General features: G+C 47.4%; 1 protein-coding gene across 1 annotated transcript; it reads right to left on the bottom strand.

The window, feature by feature from the left end:
- Window positions 1–8273: 8273 nt before the first annotated feature.
- LOC141926806 (quinone oxidoreductase-like protein 2) lies at window positions 8274–14994 on the bottom strand. The gene is given in 9 exon segments (XM_074833206.1): window positions 8274–8311; window positions 8314–8341; window positions 9017–9060; window positions 9063–9249; window positions 9688–9790; window positions 9792–9877; window positions 11577–11642; window positions 13411–13515; window positions 14869–14994. Coding segments are annotated over 9 exon segments (783 nt in total).
- Between the last annotated feature and the right edge of the window lie 730 nt (window positions 14995–15724).

Below are 15724 nucleotides of genomic sequence, written 5' to 3'. Positions count from 1 at the left end.
AAAAAAAAGGGTAACCCTTTAACTACATTGCTTCTAGTCAAGAAATTTCTATTTTAAAAAGATTCATAGCTTTCTTGGAAATCCAAGCTCCCTGCCACAGTACTGCCATCAAGCTTGCAGGACTATTTCGAAGCAGGCACACACTACAGATAGCATTTGTCAGACAGAGCTGAAGGGACAGCAATATCTCTTTAAAAAATTGTATTTTTCCGCTTTAAAAGGTTTCACTGCTGTTGTCACAGTAACAAGATTAGGTGGAAAACATTTTTCTTCATGCCCTCCGGGTGTTTGCACAGCTCATTGGGGCTCCCATAGCAGGCCAGTCCCCTCCACACTAAATACAACAGGTGAGAATAATTAGCCAAGCCTCATCAGAAATCTTTGTAACCTAAGAGGAGAAATCCAGGTGGCTTCAGTACCTGAAGCTGGTTTTAGGTGATTTATGTTGTTTCTAATTGTTTCTGAGATGAGGTTATTTTTTTTTTTAATGGCATCAATAGGAAGCTTTGTTCATCTCTGAGCTTTAGCCCCCTAAAAATGTGATATATATACACACATACTTTTTTTGTGGAGATGTCTTAAGCATCATGTCACAGCACAGGGGAGTTTGAAAGGGCTCGCTCCAGTCAAGAGAAAAAATTTAAACCATCTCATCTCTCATCACATCTGCATGGCAGAAATGCAAGTAATAAATGAGCTACATAAAACATGAAAACTCATCTTAAATATTCTTCAGAGCGAAAACATGAGCCCTGAACACACTGTCAGCATTCGAGACATTTGACAGCATATTATGTGTCACACACAGACCAAGAAAACTAAAACCACCTAGGAACCCCGAGAGCTCAGGTTCCCAGGTAGGCTGGGCACCTGCACAGGGAGAGCCCTCATCCTCAATCAGTCTCAATGGCAGCTAATTAACTAATTAGCTTGATCATTCCTGCCAGGCTTAGAGGGAAGGACTGGTAAGAGCCCCTGCTCCAGCTGAGAGTGGCATTTGGGGCCTTCCCAAGCCAGGGACACCCCAGTGGGAGGAAGGTGGTGGCTCCTAAAGCAGCTGAAATATCTGCTCCTATCTGCAGCCACCGCATTAGCACCATCGTGTGGATTTGATCCAGCCAGTGTGGCACCGCTTCGCATTTTACTGTAGCCACTTTGCAGGCTTAAATTTTCACCAAAGGTTTTGCACCTTTCTTCCCCGCATTAGGTTGTTTCCAGCTTCAAGGGACTGAGACATCCCTCCCACCACCACCCCACACATACAGTCACATTTAGCAGCTTCCAGACATGTCTATTAATTTTTTGAGACTTAGGCGAGAATATTAAGTGCATTCCAGAGGCATTCAGCATACAGCAAATTAAGAAAAAGCATTTTACACCCTGCATTGTATCCAGTGAAGAAACAGAGCTGCAAAAAGCTAGTATTTGTGAAAATCAAAGCACGTCTGTACAGAGTGCTGTACAGGTCCCCAGTCTGGCTGCAACAAAAAGGTAACTGCAGCTTTATGCGTGAGCTCCTATTACAAAGCAAGCCCTAAAAAACTTTGAAGTCTTCGCCTTACTTGATTCCCACTTCAGCAAAATCTTTTAACTCTGGGCTGTGAATACTAAGTCCTTGCTACTTGTATCCCCCACCACTAATGGAAAGGCTGAGCCACTCCCGCATCCCATCGTGGCAGGCCCTGCCATGGCATGTCACCTGACTCTACCCACCATGGGAAAGGATTGGGATGTACAAGGGCCACGGGAAATGGAAGAGCTAAACCCAACCACATTGAGGAGGTCAGAGAGCTTTCAGTATTCAGGTCTTTTCCTTTTTCTGTGCAACACCCCTTATGTTTTCCCAGCCATAAAATTGATGTTTATCTCGCCGTTAACTGCCTTACAGAGATCATTACACATTGCAAATTCAACCATTTGCAGATAAAACGAGCACGAGCAGCCTGGAAACTGTCACACCGCCCCTGTTGCCTTGCCACATTGCAATGCATTACAACCTTTAAGCTGAAAATTAACATATAAAACCAAGAGTCCTGGAAATACTTGCCAGGCAAATGCTGAAAACCAAGCAGAGGTAATTCTTCCACCCGCCCCACACCACCCCCTGCTCAACCAGGGAAAATTAATTTTTGAGTGAGATGAATTCTGAGGTTATTCTTGTGCCATTAAGGAAAAAAAAACAAGAGGAGGTTATCCTTCCTTGTCTAAAGTCTCCTTGCTATATGAAATGTCCCTCTGAATCTGTGTCTGTTGGAAGATATGGAGGGGACAGAAGGCAAAGAGGAGGATGCAGATGTCAAAACAAGCCCCAGAAGAAACACCAGCAGCTACAACTGCTGCACCTCACAGTGTACGTGCTGTGAATGAGCAGGGGACGGATGCTGAATTTGTCTGGATTGGGAACACACAGCCAGGACTACCAGCCCTGCTTCTGCTGATGCCCTGACAGATTTCCATCTCACCCCCACACACTTCCAGGCTCCTTTACTGGCGGCCACAGAGGGAGTAAGCTGGACACACCCTTTCCCAGGGTCTACACAGCAAGTGCCGGAGCAAGGAAAGCTGATAGCTTGGAAATCTTTAGCCCCGAGATATTCCAGGGTGTCCTTTTGAAAAGATTGCCATCTTGTGTCTTTTCAGACACTTGAATGTTGGTTGCTTTCGTATTTGAGAGCACAGGTCTCAATCAGAAGCTTTATTACACACAATCAGTGACAATAAAGACCATTGACAGTTACAGATGGCTTCACTGTGTCCTGTTCTCAGTGCTACCTTGTAAAGTTGGACAGTAATGTTTCCCTCATTTTTTTTATCTCAATTTATGACTCCTCTACCATGAAAAGCCACTTATGCCTTCCACAGTTACATATACTATATCCTTTAAGGCCAGTAAATCACACTCTCAAGTCATGTCAAATTTTGTGAAATAAAACTAAATTGCAGTTGTCCTCTAAGGCACGAAGCTGCAAAATTGAGAGAGAACAAGCTCTGTTTAAAGCCAGAAACCTGGCCGGAAGCCTTCTATAATGTGTGGGGACAAGGATCACCAAAAAACCTCTAAGTGAAAGAGAAAAGCCTGATATCAGGGAGCCCAGGGGACCCCCTGTGCCACCCCAACAAGCTGCCTCCATAGGACTTCTGTGATCTGATGTCAAGAGTTAGAATATTCCAAACTTGCAGGATTTCTCTATAAAAGTTGAGCCTCCAGTCCCCTGCAGCCAGGATGCAGAGGGCTGGGAGCAGGACAGAGCCAGGCTCCAGTAGTGTTTGTTCATTGAGGCTCAGTCCCTGGGCTGGATTTGTGCTTGGAAAAAAGACTGGGGAGTTGATGGGATCATAGTTTCTTGCTTCAAGGGGGTTTTGTGCAGACAAAAGTTAGAGAAGTACTAACAGAGCAGGGTTTTGCTCAACTGAGCCCATCTGGATTCACTCAAAGTGCTGGGCACTGCTCCAAGAACTGGGGAAACTGAGGACAAAGAGCACAAAAAAAACCCACATTGACCCCAAACCCACCCTTTACATTTTTCAGGGGCATGGTGACTTATCTTCTCCCTTCTGCAGCAGAGTTAAACTTTCATGACAGCTGAATTAACTTGGAGAAGAGCCAGCTCCAGGGACAGACAGCAGCATGCTAGAATAAGAGCAGGGAAGACCCATTACTGTTTCTGTTCTTGCTAATTCCCCTCCCTGCATCCCACACAGCTAATTTGCAGGGGACTCAAATTGCTCCATGCATTGCAGATTCACCATCACTCCATGGCACGGCATCCAGCCTGGCACAGACACCAGGGCAGCTCTTGCATCATGTATGATCATCTCTCAGCAAAACCCTTGCAATAAGCACTGCTATTTTGGAAAATCCTATTTACAAGTTTGTTCCATGGTCTAAGCTCAGGATGCTTCTTTGCTTCACAAAGTGACCTCACACCACATCACATGGGCCCAGAGCACAAGGTGCAAGTTCTTCATGTGGGAAGAATGTCTCCCTAGAAGCAGGAAAGACTGAATCCACAAAAAAAGAGGAAAACTACAAGCAGCCATGATAAAGACAAGAAAAAATGCAAAACATCTTGTGCCAGATTCTTAGCTGATAAAAACCCAACGTGCATAACATACAGCTTCGGGCTGGGATACACTTACCCATCTCTGAATGTTTAATGGGAGCGTATGCATCAGTTAATCAGCAGCGCAAGACACAAAGCATTTTGTACCTCCTCTCCACGTGTTGTGCAATTAAAAGGCTCCTCATTCAGGCACAGAGAGAAAAGGCAAGGGACTTCGGCTGTGAAACATCCATTATTCAAAAGTGTATCCATTATTCAAAGTTTTTCTTAAAATCCTATTGTCAGCTTGAAAGGAAAAAGAAAATTAGTTTTTGAAAGCTGTGCTCCGTTGATATTCCACTCCAATTTTTGCTGATTGTAAGTACTAAAACTCTAGACATTTTGAAGAGCTAAAGAAATCCTTCACAGTTCCTGAGAAAGGCAACACCCTGTGGGTAGTCACAATTTTCTCCCCCTCACTTTACCTAGCAGGATGTGATACACCCAGGCCAACAGCATGCTCCTTTCCCAAATTGCTCAGCTACCCCAGCGTGAGGCTGACGAGCATCTATTCAGGAGAAGGCAGTAACAAATTACTCAACAAGCAGTAGCAGGTACCCACCATTGCACCTGGCCAGCTTATTGACACTCATAAGCTCAGCTGAATGAAGTCTGGGTGGGCTGCACAACCTTCTGACAGCACCTGGGAGCTTCAGTGTAGGGTGTCAGGACCAGGCTGCAGGAGGCTATGTGGGGAACAAGTCCCAAGGGTGCCTCCCACCACCTAGACAGGGGGTGCAGAGGGGCAGCAGACCCCACAGAGCCAAGGCAAGGGAAAGCCCAGCACTACCACAGCCCCTGCTGCGAAGGGAAGACACCGTGACGACCAAATAGCACTGCTCTAGGAAAACTGTCATGCAGGACCCACCTGGATGGTGGAAGATCTTCAGCAAGAACAACAAACAACTAACTGGGTGTGAGCCAGCACAGGAACAACCACAAAACCATGGATGAAATGCAAAGAGTAAATTTATTCTTGTTACCTCGCAACCCAGGGGATCTCTGCAACAACACCCGGACAGAGGCATGCAAGCAGGGGCGCAGGCACTGCAGAGCTCAGTCCTTGCTAGCCAGAGAGGCAAAGAAGGAAAAAGATCTCAAATCTGCTGCTTTCGCCTGTATATCAGGGATTTTTGCAGGTGTGCTTTTCCACTGTGCTTTGATCTTTCCCACAGCAGGGCAGGAATCTCAAGGATGTTCGGTGGGGTGTCTCTGAGTCTCTCACAGGCCTATGTTATCTAATTGCAGACATTCTACCCATCAAGCATGCAGAGCTAGGCAACAATTAGTGTGATATGTGTGGGTTTTGGCACCCCAGCTGCAAGTCACTTGAGCATGTTTACAATCCTTCTTGACAATCTTCTGTTGTATTCCCACAAACTGCTAAGACTAGAATATAAAAACAAGCAGCAAAGGAGATTTTACCTCCTCTAGGAGCTGGAGGGCTTAGAGGAAAGAGTGTTGAAAGCCATCAGGTGTCTCTGTAGGGATGAGGAGGGTCTAAAGTCCAGCTGGCAAGTCAGTCTACAGGTCAGAACCAGGTCCAGAGAAAGTACTCAGGTCAAACACACTTAGCTATGACCAGCACAGCAGGCTCTAAGACTAACTAGGCTTAGTTAGAGGCTAGTGTTTCTACAACATAGTTTAGGAAAAAAATAAAGCTCCCAGGCTGAGTTTATATAGGTCCCCAGGCCCATGGGTGGGGATGCTCAGGGGAGGCCAGTCAGGGTCACTGAAGCTTATTAAGGCACTCAGAGGCCCAGCAAGAGCTTATGGAAAGGTGGAACAGGAAAAGGTGGGTCTCTACTGCAGGGCTGGCTGCTGAAGAAGATGGAACTATAATGAAATTATTTTTGAAGCTGTGTATCAGATCAAGAATTAGAGGCTAAAACATGAAAAGCAATCAAGAACTTTGCAATAATAAAGATGCTTATTATTTTATCTAAAATAAATACTTGTGAGAAAGGAACAGAAGCCTTTGAAAGGTTTCCTTGTCCTTGAAGAGATAAAGCTGTAAGGTATGGGGGTCCCTAAAGGCCTAAGGACTCTTCTACTTGGGCAAAGGAAGATCAAGAGAAGATGTGACAGATGGAAGCAGCACTCAGGGGTGAGGCACTTGTTGTAAGTGTAATAATATATTAAAAAAATAATGTTAGGTAGACTTAAAATCTGTTTACTTAGGCATTTTGTATGCATAGTATATAACTAAATTGTGGAACCTCCTGTGGCATGACCTGAAGTCACCAAACATGCTATTTCAACAAAGCAAATGGATGGAAGCATGATGATCAAAGATTAATAAATTCAGTAATCTAGGTTTAACATGTTAAAGTCCTTAAACACTGCTGGAAGCTCAGTGGGTACAACAGGGTAAGGGCCCTGCTCTTCCACCATTGCCCTACTTTACTACCATCAGACTACCAACTTTAAGTGTTGTCAATAACTTAGGGGGCAGCTTGAATATATAAAATGAAACCATTGTTCAGTGGTCTATGCTGACTGTTACCTTTAAGCAGCACATTTACCTAAAATACAATGATTCTTCAATTGTGGATGCTTGTAGAGTGCTTCCAAGACGCTAAAATGAGCTGGATGTTATCTACAGGACAGCTACGGCTCACAGCTTATTTGGACAAATTCTTTGCTGCAATAGGCCATTTGCTGCTATTACCAGCGAAATAAGCTAAAGAACTACTTCTTTTCTTCTGCAATAAGAAGCTGTGCATAACATGATGAATTTGCAAAGCTTTTAAAGGATGGATGAGAGTTAAATAACTTCCTGCAGGGTCTAAGGCACTGCAAAGCAGGACTGGCATTCCTGCCATAATAAAGGCATTCTAAGAAAGCCAGGAGGGCTATTGCGGCAGAGGAAGCACTTTGTAATCAGAAGCAATGCCAAAGTGGCTTGTGTAGCCAGAGTCTAAGCAATGCTGGAACAGCAGGGCACAGCACAGACAAATTTAAGTACTGTCACGTGAAATGGTTTGACTATTGTGTCTCTGCAGTTCATTGTCGTTCAAGTCTCTCTCGTTAAGCTTCAAAGACTACAGCCAGCTTATTACCAGAGTTTTAGATTCCCTTTGCTTGCAGTGAGGCTTATGAAGGTAACAGTATCTGTAATTGCCCCTCCTGGGACCAAGCTGAACTGATGCAGGGTCAAGAGCACACTCCTCCTCCCCAGGCAGAAATGCCTGGGGACATGGGTGAGCAAGGTGGAAGGAAGGCAGTAGAGCAGTCTCCCTTCCTTGCTGGTCACTGCTGGAGGCAGGATGGGCCAGTGACTTCATTCCTTATGCAAACCTTTATCTATCCACTCATGTCTTTCTCATTTTGGTCCTCGTTTCAGATCAGACCTTTCTGTCAAGCTGGATGCCTGGGGGGCACTGCTCCAATGTCCTACAGCAGTGGCTCCCAAATGGGTATCACTGGGACCCTGATTAGGCTCAGTTGCTCTCTGCACAGCTCAAACTGCAAAAAGAAGCTGAAAGTGAGCTACTTTTCTCTGCTTCTATAATCAATAAGCACAGCCAACACATTGCATTAGGCTGTTGTCAATAAAGGAAAAGTGGTCAGTAGCCTACTGATGAAGTTGGACAAGCTGTGCAAGAAGTCAGCTTACGCCAGGACTATACACATGACACTCTGCCACAGAGAAATGTTGTGGGGTCAGATTTTGAGTGCTGTGTAAAGTTATTCAAGATTTGGGAGGGCAGGCAACCTGGTCAAAATTACTGCTCCTGTAGCCGAGGTGATACAGAACACTCACGAGGTATGCTTGATGCTGAGGGATCCTCTGATTTATCATAGAGAAAGAAATGCCCGACAGTACTACTGGGTCCCCTGGGCTGTGTGAAGGCATGAAGCAAAGCATCGGCCACACAACTTGGTGGTGGCTACAAAAGTTTCCCCCTCTGACTTGGGCTGTAGAGCTCTGAGCCTTGGCAGGAGCCTTCCCAGCTGGTGCTTAAGCCCAGAAAGGGGACAGGCTAAAAGCACACAGTCATCAACAGCTACCCCTGTCCAGCTGACAGTCAGCAACTTCTTAAGCTGCCATAACCGAGTTGTGTCCCTGACTCATTTGGCTTGTCCGCTTTTGGGGTGGGAGCTTGGAGAGTCTCCTCTTCAGGGCAGGGAAAGAGTGAGAGGCTGAGTCCTGGAGAAACAGCATATTTACTTCACGGAGGTGATGACCTTTCCTGTGGATTCCACTGGAGCACAGGGTTGAAGGCTTTGTTCATCTGCAAACACAAAGCCCTGGGTGTCTACAGTGATGGCCATCAGGGCAGGGTTTTGCAGGGAAGGATGCACGGGGCAAGTCTGCATCTGAGTCTGGGCTTTCCATCCCTGGGATCCACTGCTGGGATTGAAATAACTCAGGATTAGACCAGCTTCTGGGTGTTCCTCTGCCTTACATCCCTAAATGTGCTGGATGTTGGCTATGTAAATATTTCTGAGGAGTTGAGCCGTTACTTAAGGATTAAAATATCATCAAATGAGAAAAAAATTGTTTTGAACACCTTCAGCAGTGCTTGGGGGGAAATGCAAATGAAGGCACATCAGGATCCATTAATCTACTCCTTTAGAATATTACCCAGCACACTGTTCTTTAAGAACACAATCTCTGTGGGATGGGAGTGAACGGGTTTTTATGTGACTTTGCCATTGAGCATTGTCGTAGTTCTGGTCCTGCAGTACCGAACCAGGAGTTAACAACTCCCTGGCTCAAACCCAATGAAAGAAGATTAAAAAGGGTGAGGGGAAAATGGGATTTCTTGATTTAATATTTTTGTTTCTTAGAGAAGCACGACTCTGGAGGCTTCCATGCCAGAGGCCTAACTGCACACAAGAACTTGTTTCTACCTACAAAAAAGAGCTTTGCTAAAATAATCCTGAGGAATCTGTTCCACACTTACCTCTTCTAGTATGAAGAGTGTTCCAACATGGGGTTGATATTTCTTTCCTGGCATTGCTGGGGAATGGAGGAGATAGTAGAGAAAAAAATGGGGAAGTCAACTTCCTGGTATAGACACAGTATGCTCCCATGGCACACATGTTTTTTTGGAAACAGCAGATTAGTGAGAACTGAGGGAATTTTTCCTCTGGCAAAATCCACATCCATCCCCACAATCCTGCCCTCCCATGCAACCTGCAAGGAGAGGGAGGAAACCAAGCAGATCTAGTAGAGGTCTCACACCTTGTCTTGAGGCAGTACTTGCACACTGAGGAGGGCTGAAGAGCAGCAGATGCTGGGTTTTCAGGTATGAAAAGCTCTGGGCTGGGCTGTTGTACTTTAGTGACAGTTTTCAGAGAACATACTTAAAAACAAAGAAAAATACAAGCCAAGGTCCCGTCCTACCCACAGCCCTTCTGTGCTCACAGGGGGCTTTGGCACAGGCATTGCCCCAGGGAGGTGGTCAGCTGCAACTGAACCCTAAAACCACCTCCCCTTGCCTCCATCTCTGCCAACAGAGCCCAACAGGTTTGTTTAACTTCCCCCAAGGGCAGCAAAGCCTTCAAACAGGTCAACAGCATCACCTGTGCTCGCACAGGTTTGTCATAAGGCAGAGCAAGGCAGGGCTTTTACTTCAGTGGATCTTTGAAGAGCTGCCTTGAGGATGTCCCTGCTGATGGCCTTGATGGTCACAATGACCCCTCTGCTGCTTGTGAGCTTCTTCACCTCCTCTCTGTCTGCTCCAGCTGTAGCTCATGCCATGGCTTGTGCCACTCTTCAAAACCAGCTCATATTTGGGGTCACTTCCAGCTGCTGCTATCACCTGAGACCAAAGGAAAACCCACCACCCAGTGCGAAAGCTGCTCTGCTCAGAAAAGCACAGAGCATCACAGGCTGGAGGTACATTTCTTTTTTATTTTATTTACGGCAAATGGAAAGTTGGAGTCAGTGACGCAGCTCTTTCTCTGTATATGTTTAAAATGTGTATATGTATATAGCACAGCAGAAAAACATGTCATTGTTTTCCGAAGGGGACAATATGTTTCCAGGCCACAAGAATCCCCCCTGCCATCAGGGATGTGCTGGGTACCGCAGCTGTTCAAGGGGTACCTCTGCCAAGGAGGTCTGTCCCCTCCCCAGCTTCCGCCGAACCCAAGGCGCTGGGTCTGCCCTGGCACAAAGCTTTGATGTTGCAAACTGAAATGATCTGCTAAGCAAGGATCTGCGTTTGCCCGCTGACTTTACAAGCAGAAGTACATTAACTCCAGGCTGTAGAGAAAATGTCACTCATGTACCGTTCAGACAGACCGTGTAATTGCCTCCGCTGCGGGGCTGGGGGAGGAGGATTGCACAAATCAAGGTGTAGATGTGATTTCTGCAGGCTGTCCCCACCTCCGCTCTTGTCTCTCCGTATGAACATCAGGAAGTTGCTTAATCTCTATGGCTTTGTCTAGTGACATTTCTGTATTTCAGAGGAGCAGAGAACTCGGCTTTTCAGCTGCTACTGAAAATCCAGTGAGTTATAGACATCCGGAGTTACAGCCACGGCGGAGCGGTACGATCCTGCTCCTCCCAACCAGAGCTGCTGCCTGAGAGATGCACATGGACAGCAAGCTCAGCTTGCAACATCGCTCGGGACACTTCCCAGAGAGGGGAATGGGGAATTAATTCAGTGCTGCATGTGGCCTGTGGTTTATAAAGTCTGTCGGCTCTGAACAGGTTCACCAGGAACATCAAATTCTTTGCAGAAAGTTCATGTTGAACAGTTTTAAAGTTCGTGCTGTATCTGTGTGGGTTTAGTTGATAAGAGTTGCCTTTCCTGCAGGCCCTGACAATTTAATACTGTGGAAATTCAACAGGTCAGGGCTGCTGAGCACATCTCCCGCTGGCTACATCCCACCTGGATGTTGTGCAATCCTCACCTCCATGGCATCTGCACACTTTCCCCCCACTTGGAGGGAAAATCAAGACCCAAACCTCAAATAATCTGCCCCAGCTTACACAAGTGTGTGCAGCAGAGACAAGATGCCACAATATTTCTGATGGCTGAGATGCCCAGGGTTGGAGTTATACTTCATGTGCTGCCCTCTGGGCTGCTGCTGCTGCCACCTACCCCAGCTGAAGCTGTGCGCTATGGTCGAGAACCAACGAGGTTGTGCCACAGGTGGTTGGCAATGCCACCGCATCCTCATGCAACGCTTTCAGGGATCGGCCACGGCATCTGCCTACAAAGACCTGCAACACAGATCATCCCAAGGAGGGACGGGGCTGAGGCTCTGCTAAAATGAACCCATGGCGAGGCATCGTGGAGGCGTGGTATGTGGAAAGGTTTGTTTCAAAAGTTTTTAACAGCCCGCTGATTGGAAAAACTCCCCCCAAGCATCCCACTCTGCCAGTGGTGCCAGGGGAAGGGAAAAAGTAATTGGAGGGTTGTGAGGCAGCGGTTCTGGCAGAACTAAAGCCCTGAACACAGAGACAAAAGTCTTTTGCCGTTTTGGAAAGCAAATGCTCTGTATCCTTACCTTGTGATCAGTGACACACTCTGCTGCCATAGCTTTAGTGCCAGTTACACCAATTACTCTGTATCTCTGCCAAAAAAAATCTTATTTGATGGGTATCAGGAGAGAAATCACGCAGTCCTGCTGTTCTCTCTGAATTAAACATCTGATTTTCCAGCGTTTTCAGGAAGAACCGTGAACAGCTCAAGCTGTGTCTAATAACAGTCCACTTAGCAATTGCATTAACTGCATGTATTTAGCTGCTTCATCTTTTGAGTGTGATTCCTCACGCAGCGCCTACTCCTTCCCCATCCGGCAGAGCTCAGCACCCTGAGCTCGCATCCGCAACCACGATGCAAAGGCTTGAAGAGGACAACCTCCAGGACACACATCTAGATCTCCACCCACAGTGACCGGTGTGGGACTATGAGGCCGTTCCTAAATTCTTACAGTCCTGTAATTTCCTTATCCCCTTTACCTTGCACATGGGCGGGTCCCTGGGCCGAGGGCTGGGGAAGTTTTCGGCAGCAAAGCACCGGGTGGGCAGAAGATGGCAGCATCAGCCCAGCAGACAAGCAACCACTTGCTTCACTAGGTCGGGATTTCTTTTAATGGGGAATACGAGTATGTTTGTGCAGGAGAAAGGAGGTGAAGGGAAAGGGGAAGGTGAGGCCACACCTGGAGTGTTGTGTCCAGTTTTGGGCACCTCAATACGAGAGAGATCTCGAGGTGCTGGAGCGAGTGCAGAGGAGGGCACCGAAGCTGGTGAAGGACCTGGAGAATAAATCCTAAGAGGAGAGATTGAGGGAGCTGGGACTGTTTAGTGTGAGGAGGAGAAGGCTGAGGGGAGACCTCATCACTCTCTACAGCGCCCTGAAAGGACGTTGTAGAGAGGTTGGTGCTGGTCTCTTCTCACAGGGAATTAGTGACAGAACAAGGGGGAATGGCTTTAAACTGCAACAGGGGAGGTTTAGACTGGACATTAGGAAAAAATTTTTCACAGAAAGAGTGGTCAGAGAGTGGAATAGGCTGCCCAGGGAGGGGGTGGAGTCACCATCCCTGGGTGTGTTTAAGGGTCATTTGAATGAGATGTTGGGGGATATGGTGTAGGGGAGAACTTTGTAGAGTCGGGCTGATGGTTGGACTCGATGATCCCAAGGGTCTTTTCCAACCTGAATGATTCTGTGATTCTGTGTATTTTCACGCCTTTGGACTTCAGAATTGTGATCGAGGCACAAAACACAACGCTCCTGGACTGGAAAGCCAAAGAAGATGGCTCGGCCTGAAGGGGTTAGTGTGAGAAGGACCACGTAAGCACCGCCCGTGAATTGAAAAATGCAGGGCTAGAGGGCCAGAGGGTTTTTCTGCAAGGGGTGAGGATATGCCTTCAGCAGGGGAACAGTCCCTGTGTCCACGCCAGGCTGAAGGGTGCCTGGGTGGCATGTCTGCCTAGGGACAGGCTGGCAGCCCTACCCACGATGCTAGGCTCTCTCATGTGCTTATGTGAGTTATTGCAGCACTGAGGAACTCTAGGCTTAGGGCAGAAAAAACCAGCCCTGCCCAAAACCTCTCTATGCTTTGGCTTTCTTAGTTTTCAGGCAAGCTTAATATTTACTGTAGCTCTTCCCAGACTAGCATGAATGCTCTTTGCAGGCTTCCTTGAAAATGCAAAATAATTTACATTGCATATTTTCAGAGAGAATGTTAAAATGTGGTGGTTTTGTCGGCTCTAAGAAGATGCCTTAAGTGAGCCTCTGGTTTACCTGCAGTGGCCTTCATTTCCCAGCTCTTAACCCAATGCAAATTTAATACTTGAGTTCATTTTGGTCACTCTACACTTTCTGCACACACCAGTCACCTTCTCACTAGGAGTGAAGGGAAGAGCATGGTTTTCCTGATACAATCCCTGCCAGGCCAAGATACCAGCAAAATTTAAGCCACAGTAATGCGCACCCACTGGCACCTGCAAGAGAGAAGGGGACAAACATTAACTCCCTCCCATCCCACAGCAGCAGAAGAGTTTTAGAGACACTGCCCTGAGTCTGCAGCAAACCAAATCCTGATCTCTCTAGTTGCCACACTGACCACTGGTCTGTCCTGTCTCTCAAAAAACCCTCTAAGTCATGGGGTCACAGTCTCAAGCAGATGAAACTGGGGACAGCAACTGGTTTTGCTATGGCTGTGTGGATTCTCCATTGGGATGTTGTCCCATGGGGCCTGGTGGAAAATGGACAGCATGCACTGAGGAGCAGTTATTGTGCTGGAACAGTTTTGTGCTACACTTCAATTTGGGATGTTTATTCTTTCAATCTATGTTGATCATTACAGGATACTTCTGTGGATTGTATCTCCTTGCTGCAGGTAGATGAGGCTCTGTTGATGAGCTTGTCACCCCCTTTCCCCAGTGCAAATAACTGGGAAAAAACCTCACTTTTGCAGAGCTCTTCTCTTTCAAGGACATGGCAAACACGTATTGAACTCTCCAACGTCACAATGGGGGTGTACGTTGGGATGGGCTGACAGATACTGGAAGTGACATGTGGAAGGAGGGTGAGATCTGAACATCACGCTGCTTCGCATCCTGAATTGAACTTCCTCTTTCCTTCTGTCTTCTATACCTTTTGCAACCTGCACATAACCTTTGTCTGTTTGCATGTCCTCTTCTTAGCCAACTCAACTGGGATGGGACTTTGGAGATCTTCTGGCTCCACTGCTGCTTCTCTGCCTGGGGATCTTGGTCAAGTCACTTGTGTAAGTTCAGTGTCCACACTTGTAAGACGGAGGCAAAGACCATCTTCTCCTCTGTGAAGAGCCTGGAGATGTATTGGTGAGGAGAGGTGACTCTATTGTTCTTGCTAATGTAGCACTTAAGGGCTGAGTTGAAAGCAGGGCCTACGCTGTTGTAAGGTGTTGCCCAAATACTACATAAAAAGGCAGCCCCTTGTGTTGTGGAGAGTTTTGGGGCAAATGAACAGGCCAGAGCAAGCAGGGAGGGGGCTGGAGGTACTGTCAGATTCCCAGAGCAGGGCTTTCTCCAGCACATGAAGCTGGTGGCCCCTGCACTGGCAATTGTGTTTGCAGAGGAGACAAGGACAGCAGGAGAGAATCAAAGAGAAGAGGGTGCTGAGGCAGAAGATGATTGGAGCTGAAAGTGGGGAGCAGAAGAACAAAAGATCCTAGAGATGAGAGCAGACCAGGCAGGGCAGGCACAAGCTCGCCCAAGGAACATGACTTGATTTACTTCCCCAGATTAGGGGCATTAGGTGATTCTTGGGGATCCATCAAATGCCACAAGCCTTTGCAGAGATCACTGTACCTGGTGGGGCTGCAGAGGAGGGGATAGGACATCCTGCATGACCAGGGGCTTTGCCAGCTGGGTGCACAGTGTGGTTTGGTAGCCCTGAGCACCTCCTCTCCAGGAGGCTTCTCCCAGAATGCCCATCCTGAAAGACAAGAGCCTGCAGGAGGTAAAACTGTACCATCCTCTCACTAGGGCAGCATTTCATAAAGCCAAGGAGGATCTCAGGAATACTCTGGCAAGGTGGTGTGGGAGGAAAGATCTTCAGTGCTGGGTTTGGGGGGAAGCGAAGGAAGCTCTGCCCTGGGGCTGAGCTGCAGGCAGGCCTGGGTGAGACAGTGGGTGCTGAAGGGGAGAGAGGAATGGATAGGGGAAAGGGGATGGGGGAAAAGAAAGGGTGCCTCAGGAGCTTCCAGGCCCCCCCACACCCCATCTCACCTCGGGGCAGCTGGTGAGGCAGCGGGGTCCCTGTACCCCTGGCAGGGACGGCTGCCCACGTGGCTCTGCATCCCCACGTGACTGGGCATTGAGCACGGGCTGACGCTTTCAGCATTGGGTAAACATTTAAATCCTGGGTAAATATTTAAATATCGAAGTAGATCTTTGCAGCTCTGGTGAACCATAATGGTGGAAATTTTGCAGAGGAGCATTTTGCATCCCGAAGGCTTGATTTTTGTGGTGAGAGAGTGCGCCTTTGCAGGAGCACATGGTGGTTCCCAGCAGCTATAAATGGCTGCGTGCTGCCATCGCAGCGTGTCATCGCAGTGGTTTTCCAGATGGGGAAACTGAACATGCATATGAACCACTCAGGGGCCACAGGGTGAGTCAAAGCTCACAGAGCCAAGGGATGAGAAACCCTGATCTGCTGACTCTC

This window comes from Strix aluco, chromosome 8 (assembly GCF_031877795.1).
Source record: "Strix aluco isolate bStrAlu1 chromosome 8, bStrAlu1.hap1, whole genome shotgun sequence".
NCBI lineage: Eukaryota > Metazoa > Chordata > Aves > Strigiformes > Strigidae > Strix > Strix aluco.
The sequence above is the reverse complement of the archived record's forward strand: the minus strand, read 5'-3'. Positions and strand labels throughout refer to the sequence as shown.